We start from the raw sequence: 22,447 nt of genomic DNA on the forward strand, positions 1-22,447 counted from the left end.
AAGGTATTATAATTGTTATTATAGAAGACCAGATAAGTGACTTTGACGGAAATTCTCCATGCTTCATTACATTCCAAGAGTAGGTATAAGGCCTTGATAGAGAATCTACAATGAAACATTGCATGTTTCATCAAAACATTTTGTTTGTTTGTTTAGAATTCATGCTATGGTTGGATTTGTATTGATTGAAATCAAGTCCAATTGAGGTCAAAGGCTTATTTTTCTAAGGAGACCTGGCCAAGAAAGCTCTAGTATTTTACACAGACGGTCATACACTCTAGAACACCTACCATTTGATTCAATCAATATAGATAGCTATAAAGATTCCAAACCCTGTCCCTTATGGAAAATGTCCATAATGTCGATGAGTTTCTAAATCAGTGATTTCAGCCTTATTTAGTATTTTACACAGCATCATGGGGTTTACGTATTATTCTGGACCTATTCAAGCAGATACATGCCAAATAAGTGCCACATCTGATCAGTTACAGAGCTACTTAAGTGACATTCACATGCCTTACAGGCCCCTAATGAAAATAGCCCTGCATCACTACCACTTTGGAAGTCACCACTGTCCCAGCTAATGGAGAGTAAACACCATGCACAACCTCTGTGGACCATGGTGGCCTGCCCTGCCCTAACAGGACTGTAGCAGGAATATTTATTTTATGTCCAATTATTTATTTATTAACCTTAATTATTTAACCAGGGGAACCCATTGAGACCAGGGTATCATTTCCATTTAATCATAATTTCACCCCGCAATCAGAGGGATCCTACAGTATATTGTTTAACAGCCCAATAAATGCTGTTTTATTTAGTATTACTCTTTCTGTTGCATGAGTGTCTATGTAAACCATTACTTACATGCTCAGTCATTAATCCATAGTCCAGCCTTTGGGTCAGAGAGATGTGTATGTACTCATCATTGTTATATTTGCCGAACAGTGTGCATGATAGTTAGGGAAAATGCTCTGGTGAAATGGAGTTTAGGGAGTCTGAGCTGGGGAGTAAAAGTCATGTGCACAGTCACCAAGCAGGCTGCTTGGTTCTTCTTCTATCTTCAAACACAAACTAAAGGGAAATGCCCTGGACCCCCACCACTGAACAGAACAGGAACATCACTGCTGAAAGGACAAACTCATGGCATCCACCCCTGGAACTGGATCATACAGTACATGATCCCTCTTCTCCCCTCCCAAAGTCCTAAGATAGAAGAGGGTATCATTCACAGCACAACTACAACTCCCTTGTGTGGTGAGGGGGCATATAATCAACTCAAATCAATGTTTATTGGTTGCGTACACAGTTATGCCAGAGACAATATTATGAAAGTCAAATTGAGAGCTTGGTACTATAAGGTTCAATTTTTGTCAAAATTGAGTTATTGACATAGTCCTGTTCTGTTCAATGTTCCTTATCTATATAGTACTCTAAATACTTATTCATGTTAAGTTAAAAAGAATACAAGATAAAAAAGATTGCTGACACCAATGAGGGTTCAATTATATCAGAATCATCTTTTTGCAGATAGAACCTTATAGTCCCAAGTTCTCAAAATGCTGAGATAATTATTTCAATAATTGTTTCAATTAGAGTTGCTGCAATGCACTGTACAGGTTGATATTTATGATTATCATAAACTGATACTCATGACTGTAAGGTAGAGATGCTTAATTTATTGAGTCAGTGTTAAAGAATATTGTCTGCACAAATACAATAGCTTATGTACAGAGTGCATTGTATATAAACTGGCTCTATAGATTTCCATTATCTAAAAGCACATTTTATGGTATGGGCACATTACTATGCATGTAACATATCCAGGGAATTTGTGCTTCTAGTTTCTCAAACAGCAATATGACTATTATCAATGTAAAATATCCATGCACCTGATATATTGTGGGCACCAAATAATAAAACCTTTGGACCTCTGTCTACATGTTGACCTCTCATTTACAGTATGTAGTAACTGGGTAGTAACATTGTAATTACTACAATAGTGTTACATAGGACCGCAGAAAAACATCCCCAAACATCAGAGAGGGCGGAGTCGCATTCTTTATTTTCTTTCATTACAATAAAAATAGTTTAACAAAGACTTAATTATCTCGATTTGAGTTATTTACAGTTGAAGATAAAATGACTGGTCAAGTCCATTTAATCTCTTCTTGGCTCCATTCCAACCCCTGCGCTCCCCTCTAACTCAGGAAGGCTTGCTGAGAGCTCTGGGGTTATTGCTGTGTCTTTGACTCTTTGATGAGGTATACAGGCTATGCACTTTTATATGATTGGTGATAATGACACTTGTTTCTATACAGACAGACATCACTGACTTCCATGAAGTGTTGTTTGGAACTGTACTGTACCATGCTAGACCTGATTGTTAGAGGAAGTCACCAGTGAGAGAAAACATTGACCATAATACCAACCAGGTTGTCATTCCAACATGACTAACTGAAGCCCTTTCAGAGGTTACCATGAAAACTCAGTAATTGATGGGGAGGTTGTTGTTGATTACCAAAATAATGCTCCATAAAAGACCTAGAAACTGTGGATGAAAGGGTCCCTGAGGGAATTCAATGTTAATAATGTGTATGTAAGTGAGTATCTAGTGTGTCAACATTTAAGACACAAGAAATCTGATGTGAAATGATCTGATGTGATTGGTCAAAAGACCAATAAGTAGAAAAAATATCTGAATTGGGCTGCCTGTGTAAACGCAGCCATATAGCACTCAAAGCAAATGTCACAAATAACATTGTTTTACAGCTTAAAGACTCCTTCTGCAATTGTACGTAACTCTCCTTGCATTATGCACACATGCCATGTAAGTGATTCTGGACAAAAGTGTTTGACAAGTGAGTCGAGGAAGGAGAAAATATGGACTTGGTTGGGCACAGTGAACTTGGTTGGGCACAGTTCAGAATGTTTTTCTATTGCGATTGTTTGTTAAAGCTGGGATCAGTAAACGTTTTATTGTGATGACTAAACCATGGGGCATCCATTCCATTATATTCCCCTTTCTGATTCCTTGTTAACATCCTCATTAGGTATTTTCAACCTTTCGACCAATGGAATACAATCACATGAAACAGGCAGGGGACAGTGGCTTGACAATGCATCATGACGCAGAGAGAAGAACAATCAACAGCAGTACAAATCATACGCCTGAGTAGTAGTAGGTATTGTAGAAAGACAGAGGTATCAACAAAGCCAGAACAAACAGAATACATCAGAATAATAAAAAATCCACCTCTCACCAAAATGACACTAACAACCCAATCTGTCAATACTTTGTTCAAAACAAAAGGTATATAGCAAAATTCAAACTTCAGGATGGAAGGGATTAAAGAAAACTCTAGATTCGTTTGGCCCGTTCAAGAGACATATTAAAGAGAGTAAGAGAGAGTCTAAGTAGTCCAGAGGTTTTGTTATATAAGTGACGGAGGAAGTCCAGCACCGCTGCTATGACAGGGGCAGAGGTTAGAGTTCAAGGGTGTTTCCAGTGAGGTCACTGGGACATCATGGCTGTCAGAGCTGGTTTCTCGCCTGGGTCGCAGGCTGGCACAGTGATTAAATTAATGACGTCTGTGTCACATTGGATCCCGCCGGCTGGGCATGGTGGCCACACAGCTGTAGAGGAGGAGGCCACAGGGTCCAAACAATACATATTCTCGGGAGAAATTGCTTCAAAAACAGAAAAGGTCGGAGTCAGGGAGTATGGGGTTGTGTGGTCGCTGGCAGGCTGGCAGGATAGCTGTTAGATGGATGGCTGTTTGGTGGCTGACTGTCAGCCGGATAGGGTCTTTGGGTCCAGTGGAGGGGTGTGTGGAGGCCAGTTGAGGGTCCTGAACCTCACCCCTACAACAGAGACAAATGGGTCAGATTGTGGAGTCACTCTCTCCAAGATAGCTGGCATATCTTTGTTTGTTGATGGCAAATGCAAGGCATGAACTGATAGAATAAGAATATACCTTGTATTTAAATTAAAAAGTACTGTACTACTATGTTTGAATAGGACCTAGGTGCATACCTTTCAGCTAGCCATGTCCTGCTTCTGGTATAGCCCTCCGTTTAATCCACACATCAATCCTTCATTCCTTTACTTCACTCCATTTTCACATTATTATAATCCAGAGGAGGAAGCAGTGGAAGTGTCATCTAAAAGCTCCTCTTTCCAAACTGCCTGGTGATTCTAGTGACATCAACAAGCCGAGGGAAGGGTTTGTGTTGACATTCATTCTTCATCCAGACATTGTCATTTAACTCATTTAATTTCAGATAAATTATTGGATTATATTTTCTCTGGCAAATCATCCCAAAAATATCATAAAAATTATATCCACACGTTCCAGTGTTTTTTCATAACATAATTGCCTTTTCTGCTCCAGTGGAAAAACAATCCAAGAAATTCTTCTTCTTTCCATTTCACATGGGGAGCAAGTCATTTGTCAAGAAACACTGTCAGTTGCTTTCAAAGTGAATGTAAAAAAACACGTTCATAAATTATTAAACAAGGTTCCGTAGATAACAAATTAACACTTCTTTCATTTCTCTCCTGAAATAATCACTTTAAATAAGAACATTTAAAAAGAAGCAGCAGACTTTTGCCAGAGGTTATCCATATTAAAAATAGTCTTTAAACCTAGAAAGTTCTTCTCTATCTGTATTGGTTGGACATCCCCTTGCCGTTTGATGAGGGCTCTTCAAGCTCATCGTCCTCAAAGCCGTGAAACGTGGACGTGTCACTCTCCGAGGTGGTGCCAAACAGTTCCTCTGCCCCGGCAAACGGCCTGCTGTCCTCCTCCTCTTCTGGGCGTCCAGCTGGCAACAACAAGATGACAGGATGACGGTAGCACATAACAGCTACAGTACAGCAATCAGTACAGCTTAGTCATAGTCATGGTTTGGGATGCTGTGTAGCATAGCAGGGTACTCACTGGAGCGCCGGCAGACTGAGCAGGGACCCCTCTCCCCAGATTTACCCCTCTGCTTGTTGGAGCCTGGGGTGCACTGGCACGAGTTGCAGTAGTTATTGGTAATGGCAGTCCCTCCTGGAACCTTCTGACCTGCAGAGGATGAACAGAAGAAGGCTGGATCAACTACATTTTAATAAAATGAATGAAAAAATAACGTTTTCAAAGTCCTCAAACAGGGCTGACCTAAAAATTATTAGTGTACATTGTTGATTAAAATGGGGCTAGTGAACTTGCACTGAAGACAGAAATACATGTTGACAGCCCAGTGGAGGTGGTCAGCCATGAGGCACAGGTACACCTGGTGCACTGTTACAGCTACAGTTACAGCTATCCCTACTTTAGCTAATTGACTGCAACAAAGCTCACATGAATATGCAAACTACATACTAGGAATAGCCAATGACATTCAAAAACACACATTGGCTCTCTGTATATTTCTGTTGCGGATGGTGAAACTAGAAGAGAGACATTGTCAGGCCTACCACGACACGGGGGCCCCTCAGGGGTGCGTGCTCAGTCCCCTCCTGTACTCCCTGTTCACCCATGACTGCATGGCCAGGCACGACTCAAACACCATCATTAAGTTTGCCGACGACACAACAGTGGTAGGCCTGAACACCGACAACGATGAGACAGCCTATAGGGAGGAGGTCAGAGACCTGGCCGTGTGGTGCCAGGATAACAACCTCTCCCTCAACGTGATCAAGACAAAGGAGATGATTGAGGACTACAAGAAAAGGAGGACCGAGCACGGCCCCATTCTCATCGACGGGGCTGTGGTGGAGCAGTTTGAGAGCTTCAAGTTCCTTGGTGTCCACATCACCAACAAACTATCATGGTCCAAACACACCAAGACAGTCGTGAAGAGGGCACGACAAAGCCTATTCCCCCTCAGGAGACTGAAAAGATTTGGCATGGGTCCTCAGATCCTCAAAAAGTTATACAGCTGCACCATCGAGACCATCCTGACTGGTTGCATCACTGCCTGGTATGGCAACTGCTCGGCCTCCGACTGCAAGGCACTACAGAGGGTAGTGCGTATGGCCCAGTATATCAATGGGGCCAAGCTTCCTGCCATCCAGGACCTCTATACTAGACAGTGTCAGAGGAAGGCCATAAAAATTGTCAAAGACACCAGCCACCCTAGTCATAGACTGTTCTCTCTGCTACCGCACGGCAAGCGGTACCGGAGCGCCAAGTCTAGGTCCAAAAGGCTTCTTAACAGCTTCTACCCCCAAGCCATAAGACTACTGAACAGCTAATCAAATGGCTACCCTGACTATTTGCATTGTCCGTCCCCCCCACCCCCTCTTTTACGCTGCTGCTACTCTCTGTTATTATCTATGCAGTCACTTTAACTCTATGTACATATTACCTCAATTACCTCGACTAACCTGTGCCCCCGCACATTGACTCTGTACCGGTACCCCCTGTATATAGCCTCGCTACTGTTATTTTACTGCTGCTCTTAATTTTTTATTTACTTATCTATTTTTTACTTAACACTTATTTTTCTTAAAACTGCATTGTTGGTTAAGGGCTTGTAAGTAAGCATTTCACTGTAAGATCTACACCTGTTGTATTCGGCGCATGTGACCAATAAAATTAGATTAGATTTGATTTTAGAGGCCTTGAATATCAGTTTGCGTGTCTTACGTTTGTGTCGGTCAGAGCGCTGTGTGGAGGGTGATCGGGAGGACTCGGACCCCCTCTCCTCTGCCAGGTGGGAATGGGTGTAGTGGTAACTCAGCCCTGTACGTTTCCTGTAGCGCTTCCCACAGACTGAGAGAGCACAAAACAGAGACAAAACATTCAGTTCTTCCCTTCTTAGAACGTGTCTATCGAGACAGAGAAATTACGAATTGCATTTATGTGTCCCTTTCAGAGCTCGACACATTGGGGATTTGGTAAAAATTCAAAAAGACCTTTACATCACAATGTTCCCATCACTGCACTGAAAACATTAGGATCCATTTCAACATTAGGTACACTGGTAGTGTCAGGTAGTATGTTTTCCACCTTTGAGCATTCATGTTATTATTGTTGCACAATGGCTTCAAGTATGCCCAGTAAGGTTGCTAAATAAGGTCATATCCGTAGACTAACAAAACATGCCTTGAGAATTTCAACAAGTTGAGTTCTGTAAATACACTGATAGGACCCAAAACGGTGGAGCTTAGCTTATCTGTTGGAGAAAGGTATGAAAATACAGGGAACTGGTTCACACCTCAGTAATACGGAACACAACCAGGAGAAAGCATAACCCTGATGTGGGAACATAAGTGTGTCAAGAGTCACACAACATTGACTCATTGTTTAGAGAACGGATGTAGAGTAAACCAATAAGATCACTGGGAATACTAATCAACTACATCAAACAAATCCAAATGTCCTAAGATACCAGTAAAAGGCAACAAGTCCAGATACCCGAGGCTGCCGTTTTTGACTTATGCCTTTGTTAGTATCTGTCTGAAACACAGAAAACACAAAGCAAAACAAAAAAAAGGAAAGAAATAAAGAAAATTGAATGCTTAAAGAGTCCCCATGAGTAAAGAGTCCCCATGAGTAAAGAGTCCCCATGAGTAAAGAGTTCCCACAACAACAGAAATTCCATTACTTCTGCCTAGGTTTTCCACATGCAAATGTCATGCCTACTGGACTACTTGAGACAGTGACAACACTGTCTCCTCTGTGCTTTTCATCTTCCTTAAGAAGCATATGGAAATACACATGGCTCTGATAAATGTGGGAGTTCTCCAAGTGGGATTTGAATGACTATTATCTACATAGTGATGATATGTTAGGGTTTCATTTAGTTTGAGTTAAGGCCTGATGGCTAGATCATTGATATGCTGTCCTGAGGGAACCACAGCACTTAATCCCTTTGTAGAAAGATATCCAGAACAGACCAGAGAAATCAATATCCATTTTTAATATTAAATATACTGTTCAACTAGCTTACGGAGGCATGGTAGTACCATCAGCTATCTTCAGGAGAATGTCCTTAACAAAACCAACCACTTGAAATGGAGATCAAATGTCTCATGACTGGATGATATCATAATGCACCTTTTGATATGATATGTGAGGGAGGTTGATCATTACTTGACTTGTCTACTTACTGTCACAACTGTATGGCTTGTCCTGGTCATCCATCTCTGTCCTCCTGCGGCCTGAACCCCGACCCTGTGCGGACAAAACCACCATCACCATGGTGACCAATGACACCACAGCTCTAAGCCAGCAGAAGCCATAGTGACTCAGTGATTCAATGGAAGGGGCAAGCAGAAGTATATGACAACAAAGTGTCATGCAAATGAAATGGAAACCTACAGTATAAGCCCATATCATACTAAACTAAATGTCCAACTGACAATTTACCACCTCATAAAGGCAGATCCAGCACACTCAAGAGAGTGCATCAATAGGCAAACACTAATACCTGTGAGATCAAACCGACATCTTTCCTGCCAGCCAACAACTGTATATGGTAGGATATATTTCTAACCCATTAGTTGAAACTATGATCTGTTAAGGGTATTTTTGTTGGAAAGATACACAAAGAGTAGAAAGGGGGAAGGTGATTTGTATAAGAAATTTCACTTGCAAAGAAAGCAGCCAACAGATAAGCAAATTTCTACGGGTGCATTCAACTGGCTGGCAGAATAATAGGTGAGATGGTAGTTCATAGCTACAGGTTGTCTGTTTCCTTCGTCATCACTGTCATAGTAACAGTCTGTATGAAGGAAATGTTTCTCAGGACAGGTATTTTCTAAAGCTTATGACTGGATTATGTTGAAAAAAAGAATAATCTATAATGTAATTCTGTCAGTATAAATGTAATAGCACTTAACCACGGTACCAAGATTAATTGATGCATTATAATTAATTGATTCAGATCATTCTCTAGCACTGAGTGGTATTCAGATAACAGGAAGTGCTCACAGCACAGATGCATGGATAATGAATGCAAATATAGTACCAGTGAGGGACTGAATCCATTAATGAATTATTAACTAGGTCAGTCATGTGCATTAGCAGTAGTTTACTACAGTACAGTATGTCTCTGTAGATCACTTACTCTGCCTTTTCCTCTGTGTCTTTTTTTTGGGGTGTCCACTTCATAGTCCTCATCGTCATGGTAAGCATCTTCAGCTGCATCAGCCTCCAAGACCCTCTGTGGAGAAAAGGGAATAGAGAGATCAATCTCGTCTGGAGGTCAAAGCCACTGTCTGACTGTCTGATGAACTATAAAATGAGGTAATAAAATGTGTCCATAATAGATGGCTGTAATAAAAGATGATATGGTCATAAACCTCTGATACTTGCTATTTGAGCATGTTATCACAGTGTGCCCTTATCAGGGCTGACCCCATTTAGTCGACTGGTCGATTGTTTGGTCGATAGGCTGTTGGTCGACCGAGATTTCTTTAGTCGGTTTTCATGGTGCACAAGACACCTGTCTGATTGACGCCATCTCAGTGGACTAATCCATTCTGGAGGCCATGGGGATGGCACCGTGCTACTGAAATTATATATGGTTATATTACAGTGCATTCAGAAAGTATTCAGACCCTTGACTTTTCCACATTTTGAAAACGTTACAGCCTTCTTCTAAAATTGATCAAATTGTTTTTTTCCCTTATCAATCTATACACAATAATCCCATAATGACAAAGCAAAATGTTTCTCCCATTCTTCTCTACAGATCCTCTCAAGTTATATCAGGTTGGATGGGGAGCATCACTGCACAGCTATTTTCAGGTCTCTCCAAAGATGTTCGATAATGTTCAAGTCTGGGCTCTGGCTGGGCCACTCAAGGACATTCAGAGACTTGTCCCGAAGCCAGTCCAGCGTTGTCTTGGCTGTGTGCTTAGGGTCGTTGTCCTGTTGGAAGGTGAACCTTCGCCCCAGTCTGAGGTCCTGAGCGCTCTGGAGCAGGTTTCTCCAGAGTGGGGCAGTGGTCTAAGGCACTGCATCGCAGTGCTAGCTGTGCCACTAGAGATCCTGGTTCGAGTCCAGGCTCTGTCGCAGCCGGCCGCGACCGGGAGACCCATGGGCGGCGCACAATTGGTCCAGCGTTGTCCAAGGTAGGGGAGAGTTTGGCCGGCAGGGATGTGGGCTTTATTTATGAAAAAAAATTAAAAAAAATAATAATTCAAAACATGTATGCATTCACTAACTGTAAGTCGCTCTGGATAAGAGCGTCTGCTAAATGACTAAAATGTAATGTAAATGTAAAATGTTTAATAAAGGATCTCTGTACTTTGCTCCATTCATCTTTCCCTTGATTATCACTAGTCTCCCAGTCCCTGCCACTGGAAAACATCCCCACAGCATGATGCTGCCACCACCATGCTTCACCGTAGGGATGGTGCCAGGTTTTCTCCAGACGTGGCGCTTGGCATTCAGGCCAAAGAGTTCAATCTTGGTTTCATCAGACCAGAGAATCTTGTTTCTCATGGTCTGAGAGTCCTTTAGGTGCCTTTTGGCAAACTCCAAGCGGGCTGTCATGTGCCTTTTACTGAGGAGTTGCTTCCGTCTGGCCACTCTACCATAAAGGCCTGATTTGTGGCGTGCTGCAGAGATGGGAGAACCTTCCAGAAGGACAACCATCTCCACAGAGGAACTCTGGAGCTCTGTCAGATTGACCATCAGGTTCTTGGTCACCTCCCTGACCAAGGCCCTTCTCCCCAGATTGCTCAATTTGGCCGGGTGGCCAGCTCTAGGAAGAGTCTTGGTGGTTCCAAACTTCTTCCATTTAAGAATGATGGAGGCCACTGTGTTCTGCAGACATTTTTGGTACCCTTCCCCAGATCTGTGCCTCGACACATTCCTGTCTCGGAGCGCTACAGACAATTCCTTCGACCTCATGGCTTGGTTTTTGCTCTGACATGCACTGTCAACTGTGGGACCTTATATAGACAGGTGTGTGCCTTTCCAAATCATGTCCAATCAATTGACTTTACCACAGGTGGACTCCAATCAAGTTGTAGAAACATCAAGGATGATCAATGGAAACAGGATCCAAATTGTGGAAAAAGGGAAGGGGTATGAATACTTTCCGAATGCACTGTATGTAAAAAGAATGGTGCAACACTAATAAATCAAATATTATTTTATAACAAATGCACTTTCTCCTGCGTTGGATATGGTCGCTGTCTGCGATTCTGAAACAATCTTCAGTGTGCCATATAATTGCCACCTTTCTCTATGTAGCTATGTGCATAATAGCCAAATTAACCTGCATATTTAGATTGAGAACAATGCCTTAAACCCTATTCGGACAAGATTAGTTTTACTCGGGGTGGTCGGGTAATGTAATTATGTGCACAAGCACAACACCACATCTGTAATTTTAGTCCCGTTGGAATCTGCCATGTCAGTAATTTGTACATGACAGGAGAGTAACAACTCCAGCCAGAATAACCTACTGGTCCTCTGATAATACTAGTGCCGTGCGAATCGACATCCCTGTGTTTTGAGAGAAATGTCTGAGTTTGACAGGTGTTGCTCATGGTTTGTGGAAGAAAACAATAACTGATTGGATAAACTGAACGAAGTGCTGCGCATAGCCTATATATGAAGGGCCTACATGTATCAACTTTCACAGTGAATGCTTTTGTTCATATGTTTTGTGTGTATGAATTGAATAATTGACAAATGCATCAGTAAAAAATACTGCGCCTATTTAATGTAACCCTTGCTGTTAATAGATTAAAAAAAGCAGCATACAACTGACCAAAACGTTTGGAAACGCCTGGACTTATTGAAATATCTTCACGCCTAGAAAAAAAAACTCCAGGTTTCCGTCATAACTGTCAATTTATTGGAAAAAAAGAATGAATTACTGGGGACAGTTTGGAAAAAACAAATCATCTTCTGGAATAATGGACATTCTGAGATAATAATTATATAACCAAAGTTATCTAGTAATACTAGTCCCATGCAAATAATGCTTTGCCTAATTGTCTAAGAAAATTGAGGAGAGAGGAAACCAACTTAATTAAGTCTATAATCAACAGCCTAACTGTTAAATGTGCCTGGCTTTATAAATCATCCATATATATCTACAGAAATAAGACAGATCTTGCTTCTGTTGCCTGTTTGAGTGTTTGTTTAATAGCCTACTGACTCCGTGAGCACCAACCCTCATGCAATGGCAAAACGTCAGATAAAGCAATTTCACAAATGTGGCTGTTTTTAATCTTTGCTATGCAGTAATAATGGCTTTACAATTAGTTTTCATTAGAACAGACTGGTATTACTTATCATTTATTTAGTGTTGTTTACACTGTTCCAAACAGGCATAACAATATTGTAATCTAACAGCACCTGTTCTTCACATATAATATGCACGCAGCTCTCGCTCCTATACTCTCCTTTTTCTTGATCTCCAGTAGTTTCCACAACTACAGTTGAAGTCAGAAGTTTATATACACTTAGATTGGAGTCATTAAAACTTGTTTTTTCAACCACTCCACACATTTCTTGTTAACAAACTATAGTTTTGACAAGTCGGTTAGGACATCTACTTTGTGCATGACACAAGTAATATTTCCAACAATTGTTTACAGACAGATTATTTCACTTATAAATCACTGTATCACAATTCCAGTGGGTCAGAAGTTTACATACACTAAGTTGACTTTGCCTTTAAACAGCTTGGAAAATTCCAGAAAATGATGTCATGGCTTTAGAAGCTTCTGATAGGCTAATTGACATCATTTGAGTCAATTGGAGGTGTACCTGTGGATGCATTCCAAGGCCTACCTTCAAACTCAGTGCCTCTTTGCTTGACATCATGGGAAAATCAAAAGAAATCAGCCAAGACATCAGAAAAAAAATGGTAGACCTCCACAAGTCTGGTTCATCCTTGGGAGCAATTTCCAAATGCCTGAAGGTACCACGTTCATCTGTACAAACAATAGTACGCAAGTATAAACACCATGTGACCAAGCAGCTGTCATACCGCTCAGGAAGGAGACACGTTCTGTCTCCTAGAGATGAACGTACTTTGGTGCGAAAAGTGCAAATCAATCCCAGAACAACAGCAAATTACCTTGTGAAGATGCTGGAGGAAACAGGTACAAACGTATCTATATCCACAGTAAAACAAGTCCAATATCGACATACAGTGGGGAGAACAAGTATTTGATACACTGCCGATTTTGCAGGTTTTCCTGCTTACAAAGCATATAGAGGTCTGTAATTTTTATCATAGGTACACTTCAACAGTGAGAGACGGAATCTAAAACAAAAATCCAGAAAATCACATTGTGTGATTTTTAAGTAATTAATTTGCATTTTATTGCATGACATAAGTATTTGATCACCTACCAACCAGTAAGAATTCCGGCTCTCACAGACCTGTTACGAGGGCTTCTTAAAGAAAAACTGTTCTCCACTCATTACCTTTATTAACTGCACCTGTTTGAACTCGTTACCTGTATAAAAGACACCTGTCCACACACTCAATCAAACAGACTCCAACCTCTCCACAATGGCCAAGACCAGAGAGCTGTGTAAGGACATCAGGGATAAAATTGTAGACCTGCACAAGGCTGGGATGGGCTACAGGACAATAGGCAAGCAGCTTGGTGAGAAGGCAACTGTTGGCGCAATTATTAGAAAATGGAAGAAGTTCAAGATGACGGTCAATCACCCTCGGTCTGGGGCTCCATGCAAGATCTCACCTCGTGGGGCATCAATGATCATGAGGAAGGTGAGGGATCAGCCCAGAACTACACGGCAGGACCTGATCAATGACCTGAAGAGAGCTGGGACCACAGTCTCAAAGAAAACCATTAGTAACACACTACGCCGTCATGGATTAAAATCCTGCAAGGTCCCCCTGCTCAAGCCAGCGCATGTCCAGGCCCGTCTGAAGTTTGCCAATGACCATCTGGATGATCCAGAGGAGGAATGGGAGAAAGTCATGTGGTCTGATGAGACAAAAATAGAGCTTTTTGGTCTAAACTCCACTCGCCGTGTTTGGAGGAAGAAGAAGGATGAGTACAACCCCAAGAACACCATCCCAACCGTGAAGCATGGAGGTGGAAACATCATTCTTTGGGGATGCTTTTCTGCAAAGGGGACAGGACGACTGCACCGTATTGAGGGGAGGATGGATGGGGCCATGTATCGTGAGATCTTGGCCAACAACCTCCTTCCATCAGTAAGAGCATTGAAGATGGGTCGTGGCTGGGTCTTCCAGCATGACAACGACCCGAAACACACAGCCAGGGCAACTAAGGAGTGGCTCCCTAAGAAGCATCTCAAGGTCCTGGAGTGGCCTAGCCAGTCTCCAGACCTGAACCCAATAGAAAATATTTGGAGGGAGCTGAAAGTCTGTATTGCCCAGCGACAGCCCCGAAACCTGAAGGATCTGGAGAAGGTCTGTATGGAGGAGTGGGCCAAAATCCCTGCTGCAGTGTGTGCAAACCTGGTCAAGACCTACAGGAAACGTATGATCTCTGTAATTGCAAACAAAGGTTTCTGTACCAAATATTAAGTTCTGCTTTTCTGATGTATCAAATACTTATGTCATGCAATAAAATGCAAATGAATTACTTAAAAATCATACAATGTGATTTTCTGGATTTTTGTTTTAGATTCCGTCTCTCACAGTTGAAGTGTACCTATGATAAAAATTACAGACCTCTACATGCTTTGTAAGCAGGAAAACCTGCAAAATCGGCAGTGTATCAAATACTTGTTCTCCCCACTGTAACCTGAAAGGCCGCTGAGCAAGGAAGAAGCCACTGCTCCAAAACTGCCATAAAAAAGCCAGACTACGGTTTGCAACTGCACATTGGGACAAAGATCGTACTTTTTGGAGAAATGCCCTCTGGTCTGATGAAACAAAAATAGAACTGTTTGGCCATAATGACCATCGTTATGTTTGGAGGAAAAAGGGGAATGCTTGCAAGCTGAAGAACACCATCCCAACCGTGAAGCACGGGGGTGGCAGCATCATGCTGTAGGGGTGCTTTGCTGCAGGAGGGACTGGTGCACTTCACAAAATAGATGGCATCATGAGGAAGGAAAATGATGTGGATATATTGAAGCAACATCTCAAGACATCAGTCAGGAAGTTAAAGCTTGGTCGCAAATGGGTCTTCCAAATGGACAATGACCCCAAGCATACTTCCAAAGTTATGGCTTAAGGACAACAAAGTCAAGGTATTGGAGTGGCCATCACAAAGCCCTGACCTCAATCCTATAGAGAATTTGTGGGCAGAACTGAAAAAGCATGTGCGAGCAAGGAGGCCTACAAACCTGACTCAGTTACACCAGCTCTGTCAGGAGGAATGGGCCAAAATTCACCCAACTTATTGTGGGAAGCTTGTGGAAGGCTACCCGAAACGTTTGACCCAAGTTAAACAATTTAAAGGCAATGCTACCAAATACTAATTGAGTGCATGTAAACTTCTGACCCACTGGGGATGTGATGAAAGAAATAAAAGCTGAAATGAATCACTCTACTATTATTCTGACGTTTCACATTCTTAAAATAAAGTGGTGATCCTAACTGACCTAAGACTAATAATTTTTACTAGGATTAAATGTCAGGAATTGTGAAAACTGAGTTTAATTGTATTTGGCTAAGGTGTATGTAAACTTCCGACTTCAACTGTAAGTCAAATGTCTTCCACACATTTGACTTCCCCTTTCCCTCCTGAGCAACTAGTAAACATTCGCCCGTTTCGAGTTTCTTTTACACGTCCTCCACATCCATTTTGCAGTCCACATTACTGTGTTCGGAGTTTGTTATAACCAATGTATTGATATGATTATGATAGGCTATAGGTCAGGCCCTATTGGTCACATGCATGCGATGCTTACATGTTTCACGTAATGAGAGCAAGTGTTGAGGGAATATGGAATGCTTTTCCTAAACAAATTAGGAATGTCGGTAACAGAACTTTTATGTCAGAAACAAGTAAGAAACGAAATGGCTGAAACTATGTTGCAGCTTCAGCACAGACAGCGCAATAAACATAAACAATTTTCACTGCAATAGGGAGGAGAGCGAGACAATGTGCGCCAGTCACACAGGCACTCGCTGTCATTTTTTTTTAACAGTATGACCATCGGGCTCTTTGATTAAATAATGAAGACACACAAATGACTCAAACAGTGTGCTTATGTAGACAAGCTCAGTGCATATTAGGGGTGTGAGGTATACCGGTATGAATGTGAATACCGATATGACGTTGTGCCGTGATATGGATTTTGCCATATCATGATAAATTAATGTATGAAATAAGGCGTTTTTGTTTCGTTCAAAATGTATGGTGAGTGATACAGCCTAGTGGGCAAGTTCAAATTGTTTATTTTACTAGAAACATAGCCTTTTTTAGCAAAGAAAAAAAAAGTAGAAGCATGGACGTTACACGCGATCTGCCTGCCAATCAAAGTCAACAAACAAGCATGTGCAACTGCAGAGTAAGCAAACATTTAGTGAAGTAAACTCCTTTCGTTAGCAAAAGTGTCCGAAAATCAAGCATTGAGGATGACTGAAGACAAGGAAAATAACGCTATTGAGATTGATTTGCAGGACGACGAAGAATTGGCTCGAAAAAAGGGGGCCTCCTCTGTCGTTTGGAACTGACAAGAAGAGCAAGAAGTGGAATGAGATAACGAGTGCAATTACGTATCATATAGCAAAATACATGGAACCAATTCAAACTGTGGAGAAAGACGGTTTCAGAAAGTTGATTCGAACTCTAGACACAAGATACGAGATCCCGAGCCGTAAATACTTCAGCAAAACATGTCTGCCAGAACTCTACACAGAATGTCGGGACAGAGTTGCCAACGAAATCCGTAACGCTGCATTCTTCTCTACCACTGCCGACTTATGGTCATGCCGGACCACAGAGCCATGCATTAGCCTCACGATTCATTACATTGACGACAACTGGAAGCTGCAAAGCAAATGCCTTCAGACCTCTTATTTCCCAGACGACCACACCGGAGAAATAATTGCAGCTGGGCTGAGGGAGGCACTTTCATTCTGGGGCTTGAAAGAGTCGCGTCAAGTATGTATAATTACCGACAAAGTATTGGAGCTGAACAAATGGACACAGGCTCCACATTGCTATTGGTAAGTTTCAACGTCCAAAACACATACAGCTAGGTAGAAAAATAACGTCACTTAAAAACAACATAAAATGCAGAATAACTATTGTATTCCTTATATCCTCTGTTTAAAGTTAGAGCTGACTACACTGCCTGATCCTTCTTATACGTTAAGCCGGATATATACAGCTATGCAAATCTAGAATATTAGGATTACGTTGCTTTTATTTATAATTGATACATTAGCCTATGGTTTCAATATATTAATCTATCCTCTCTCTTTCAATAATAAATAGCCTACTCAAATGATCCAGTTTTCTAAAGCAACATAGCTATCTTCATCACAACAGTTGTTTGTAAATCTATAGATGGATTACATTTGTAATTATTTTTCACCTTTTTATTTTGCAGAGAGGAGTGTCCAAAATGAACCTCGGGTTTCCCGGGCCACAGGAGTGTGCAAGAAAGTGGTCAGCACATTTTCCTATAGTTGGAAGAAGCAGAAGGCCCTGACAAGTGCACAGTTAAACTGAGCCTGCCCCTCCACAAGCTCATCGCGGAATCCCAGACAAAGTGGGGATCTCGACTGCAGATGATGGAAAGAGTCCTGGAGCAGGAAAAGGCCATCATACAAGTCCTGGCAGCAGACAAAAAAACACAGCACCTTGCACCCTCCTGGCAAGACATTGAGGTCTTTGAATCTATCACGGCAGCACTTAAGCCCTTCCAGGATTTCACAGATGCCCTGTCAGGAGAGACATACGTGAGTGTCTCCTATCTGAAGCCGGTCCTCCATTTGTTCAAGACGGAGGTTCTGAAATCAAATGAGGGCGATGCCAAACTGACCGGAGAGATTAAGATGAGGGTCCTCAATTACCTGAATGACAAATACACCGACCCTGAAACAGATGAGCTCCTCACCATGGCTACCTTTCTGGACCCAATGGTCAAGACCACCTACATGACCACTGAGAAGCTGGTGGAGGTGAAGGTGAGAGCTGCCTCCGAGACAGAAGCCCTCCTGGTAGGGAACACAGCCGTGGGAGACTTCTCTTTTGAAGAGGACCAGAGTGAGAGAGAAAGAAGCTGCCACTGCTCCACAATCAGCAAAGAAGTCCAAGAAGAGCCTTGGGAGCTTCTTTAAGAAAACCAGTAGTGCACCTGCTTTAAGAACCCAGAGACAGGTCACCGAGCAAGAGCTGGACCGCTACACTCTGATGATGGCAGCAGACAGTGATGCTGATCCTTTGGAGTGGTGGCGAGTTCACGCATCCAACTTCCCACAATTGAGTTGTCTGACAAAGAAATATTTATGCATCCCTGCCACAAGTTCGCCCTCTGAGAGAGCATTTAGCACTGGGGGCAATGTGGTCACATGCCACAGGGCAACTTTGAAGCCAGAAACTGTCAATAGGCTGGTGTTCCTGGCACGGAACTTGTGAAGAGGGAGGCAGTAATAATAATAATAATAATAATAATAATAATAATAATAATAATAATAAGCCATTTAGCAGACGCTTTTATCCAAAGCGACTTACAGTCACGTGCGCATACATTTTTACGTATGGATGGTCCCGGGGATCGAACCCACTACCCTGGCGTTACAAGCGCCATGCTCTACCAATTGAGCTACAGAGGACCACAGGCAGTGAATTGTTACATGCTGAACTGAGAAACATACAGACTGTCTGGTTAATGCTTGAAGTTAATTTGAAAAGGTTTACAACTTGAATTCATAATGACCGGTGTTATGCTGAAAAAAGACTGCACTTCTTATATTTGGCAGGAAAAAGTTTACATCCTGAGTACTTCAAATATTTTTTTATAAAATTTTACTGCATATTTATTTAACTCATATACCTTTGTTTATGTTTCATGTTTGTACAGGTTTACCACAGAAGTAAAACAAATAATAATTTAAAAAATGTGCAATGCCCCCTTTCTGTTTCTATAAGGTTAAAAGCAATATTTAGTAATTTATTAACTTTGATTAAATTTTTTTTAACAGTATATCGTGATATTATATAATTATCGTCCGGACAGTGGAAAATATCTTGATATGAATTTTTGTTAATATCGCCCACCCCTAGTGCATACGTAGTTGGTTTTATTCAAACACATAGGGTGTGTCTGTCTACATATAGAAAAATAAGTTTCAAACATTTCGATCAATCGATTGGTTGAAAGAACAGGATGACTCTTGGTCTACAAATATTTGTTTGTTTGTCGGGGACAGTCCTAGCTCTTATACACTGTTCCAGGGAGTTCTGTTATTATGCTCAGAAGCCATTGGGTTAAAACTTCATTAGGACCCACCTGGATCTCTAGGAGGCTCTCCTCGTCCTTTGAGTTGTTCCTCTGGTCTAAGCCCTCCCCTCTGAGAAGAGCCTCCAGCGTGGTGCCCTGTGTGGGAATCACATCCTTGCCTGTGAGTCCTCCATCTGGATAAAAAGGAATAATCACACAAGTAAATCAAACAAACCCGGGAGCCGCCCGTCACATCAATCAAAGTAGACATTGTATAGCAGTAACTCTAAAGACACTGACAGGCAGCACCGCATTTAGTCAGTCTTTCCCGGGAACATACAAATGGCTTGCTTTTTGAAAGCATCACTATAATACACCAAATCCCTTCATTAGGGAGGTGAGATAGTTTATGTTTCTATTCAGCAGATGAAAGATAGCTTAATCCAATGTAATGCCGTGTTACAAAGCTAGGCTAATGTGGGCTTGCTATTTAGAGCATGCTAACAGGAACGACCTGCCATTTTTTTTTTTTTTTACACTCAATAATGCTAATGCAAAGTTGTAACTAAAACAAACTGTCCATAAATGTAGGTACATTTGTGATTTGGGTGAACTGTCCCTTTAATGTAAATGTTCCATAGGATTCTCTTCTTGTATTGTGATAGAGGTCAAAACAGAGTGTGGATGAGATAAAAGACTAACATTGGCTGGTAGTCAGTCTAGCCTGGACATCATAGACTTTTTCTTCACTGAAAGGTATTTCATTCAGCAGTAGCCTCATGATGTTAAGAAAGAGGACAGACTTCAAAGCCTCAACTTAAGCTTTTTATCATACCTTCACAGACATTCATCTCACCAAGTGAAATCACCTCCCTCCCTGAGCTGAATGCTAACATGCAGCTGTTGATGAGTGGTGAGGATCTAAGTAGGTAGAGGTGGAGATAGAAGAGGGGGAGGCAGGGGTATGCACTAACTACCATATGCTAGCAACTCTGAGGGCTCATACACTCCGAAGCCCCTCACCATTGTGTCTGCACACGTTGACTTTCAACTCTCAGCGACTAGACAGCCTCTCCCCCCTGGGAGCTGCAGGCTAAAAATAGAGCAGGCAGCCTGCAGCAGGGAGCTGATTCTGCATGCAGCCTAAGTCTCCCTCTATCACCGCCAGTCAGACAGCCAGCAGCACTAACGCCGGCTGGCTGCAGCGCTAGCTACCACTGCCCAGCTACAGGAGAAGGCCCTCTCCCAGTGGAGAGTCTGGAGACACCAGGCAGAGCCAGGTAGTGCTCCACTACTGGGCACAGATCACATTTACTGGTATGTTACACAGTGTTACTGTTAGAGCAGGGTGTCTTAGTGACAGGTAGAGAAGAGCAGAGTGAGGCTCAGTGAAAACATTACAATAGGAAGTGTGAGTGAAACAAAGGCTGGGTTTCATTCTCGCTCTCGCTCTTTTGCGCTCTCCCTCGTTCTACATATTCATAACATATTCACTCTTCCAACAAGTCCCTTACAAATAACTTGGAAGCCAGTTTGATCAAAACCATGAGAAAGGGAAAGGGGATACCTAGTCAGTTGCACAACTGAATGCATTCAACCTAAATGTGTCTTCCGCATTTAACCCAACCCCTCTCAATCAGAAGAACAATACAAACCTGAGTATTATTATTAATCTCAACAGGATTATGGTAGCTATTTCAAAACTATTTTTGAGAACCATGTTTCTGGGAAACAGCAAAAGGGAACTGAACCATCAGTTATGAAAAGTTATTATTAGGAATTTAAGAAAAGCCCATTATTTAGGCTAGTGTTACATCCCTGGAGGCCATAGCCCCAGAACTGACCAGTTACTTAAACTCTGGTGAGCTGACCAGGTAAGAAACCCAGCCAACATAGCAGTGAGAGAGTGAGGAGCGCTCGGGAGCGAAAATAGCTGAGGGGGGTGAGATAGTGTAGGGCGGAGTGACTTAATGTGTGGGAGTGTAGGAATGAACAGGTAAAAAAATGTATGCACTAACTGTAAGTCGCTCTGGATAAGAGCGTCTGCTAAATGACTAAAATGTAAAAATAAATAGACGTGGGTGATAGAGTGAGCAATTTGGTGAGAAAATGCTCAGGAACTTATCTGAGGAGCAGCGACAAACTCTATTTTTCATAACATTTATTTAATGCAGTCTGTTGTGATTCCGGTCCTTCTCCTCCCAGCTGAGAAGGCAAAAATTTGATTACATGTTCTAGTTCTCACAAAACAAGTTTACTGGCTCACTGAACTGAGCACTTTTCATTTGATAAAAAGTGACTAGCAGGCTGTTTGCTTTCCACACTGAAATGGAATGATGTGCTTTCAGTTAGATGATTCCAGATCATAAATAATAACAAGATAATAGAATGGGAGATGAATGCACTGGACTGACTGGTGATGAGACACAGCAGAGAGATGCAGGAGTTTTGTGTGTGTGTGTGTGTGTGTGTGTGTGTGTGTGTGGGGGGGGGGGTTCTATTACCTAGCTGGAGGCCACAGAGGCGCAACGGAGGGTCCATGGAGGTGTGCAGCCGCCTCTTCTTCCTCCAGCAGCGGGCGGGGTATGTGTACATCTGACCTGCAGCCACCCCTATAAACAGAGAGACAGGAACTGAAGAATACACCTCACAGGTCTCACTGCCCCCCCACCCCACACCCAGCCTGATACATAATGTGTTGCTTATCGACCCTAAATGAGTTAACTCAATATCCTTACACAGTTGTATATATATGAAGGGTTCTCGTTGGAGGCAACATGAACACTATTGGATATCATTATATGGACATGTTTGTAGCTGTAGTGGCCAGAGGGACATATTTAGACACAGATGACACTACCCAGTAAACCTCAACAACTGAATGATAGTTTTAGTAAACCACAGAGCCAGCCATCATGCTTCTCTATCTCTACCCACCAGGGCTGCGGTGGTGGCGCTCCATCCAGATGTAGCAGTTGTTCTGTGCCACGCCAGTCTGGGAGTCCAAGAAGGGCAGGCGCACACTGCGCTCAGCACATAGGCGGGCATTGTAGCTGCGGCACTGCTCAATGGCATCCTTGTAGAACTTATCACCCAACCTGCAGCAGGGAGACCATTCAGACCGGTCAACA

At 42.2% G+C, this 22,447-nt stretch overlaps 1 protein-coding gene across 2 annotated transcripts in view; it reads right to left on the reverse strand.

Moving 5' to 3' along the window:
- Positions 1-2,043: 2,043 nt before the first annotated feature.
- The window catches only part of LOC311102810 (zinc finger protein DPF3-like), a 45,448-nt gene continuing 25,044 nt past the window's right edge, over positions 2,044-22,447 (reverse strand). Inside the window, exons 2-10 of one of the 2 annotated variants that reach the window (XR_014610043.1) lie at positions 22,254-22,414; positions 21,821-21,928; positions 19,386-19,510; positions 9,064-9,159; positions 8,105-8,168; positions 6,639-6,764; positions 4,944-5,072; positions 4,037-4,827; positions 2,044-3,864 (exon numbers count right to left, since the gene is read on the reverse strand). Coding sequence is in view for 1 of the 2 variants with exons in the window: in XM_084144234.1 (XP_084000360.1) it covers positions 4,664-4,827; positions 4,944-5,072; positions 6,639-6,764; positions 8,105-8,168; positions 9,064-9,159; positions 19,386-19,510; positions 21,821-21,928; positions 22,254-22,414 (973 nt within the window). In the remaining variant the exon portion in view is untranslated. Of the gene's footprint in view, positions 4,828-4,943; positions 5,073-6,638; positions 6,765-8,104; positions 8,169-9,063; positions 9,160-19,385; positions 19,511-21,820; positions 21,929-22,253; positions 22,415-22,447 lie in introns of both variants that reach the window. The other variant, XM_084144234.1, reaches the window with a different exon arrangement.

The sequence above is a fragment of the Coregonus lavaretus genome, assembly GCF_964263955.1.
Source record: "Coregonus lavaretus genome assembly, chromosome: 27".
Lineage (NCBI taxonomy): Eukaryota > Metazoa > Chordata > Actinopteri > Salmoniformes > Salmonidae > Coregonus > Coregonus lavaretus.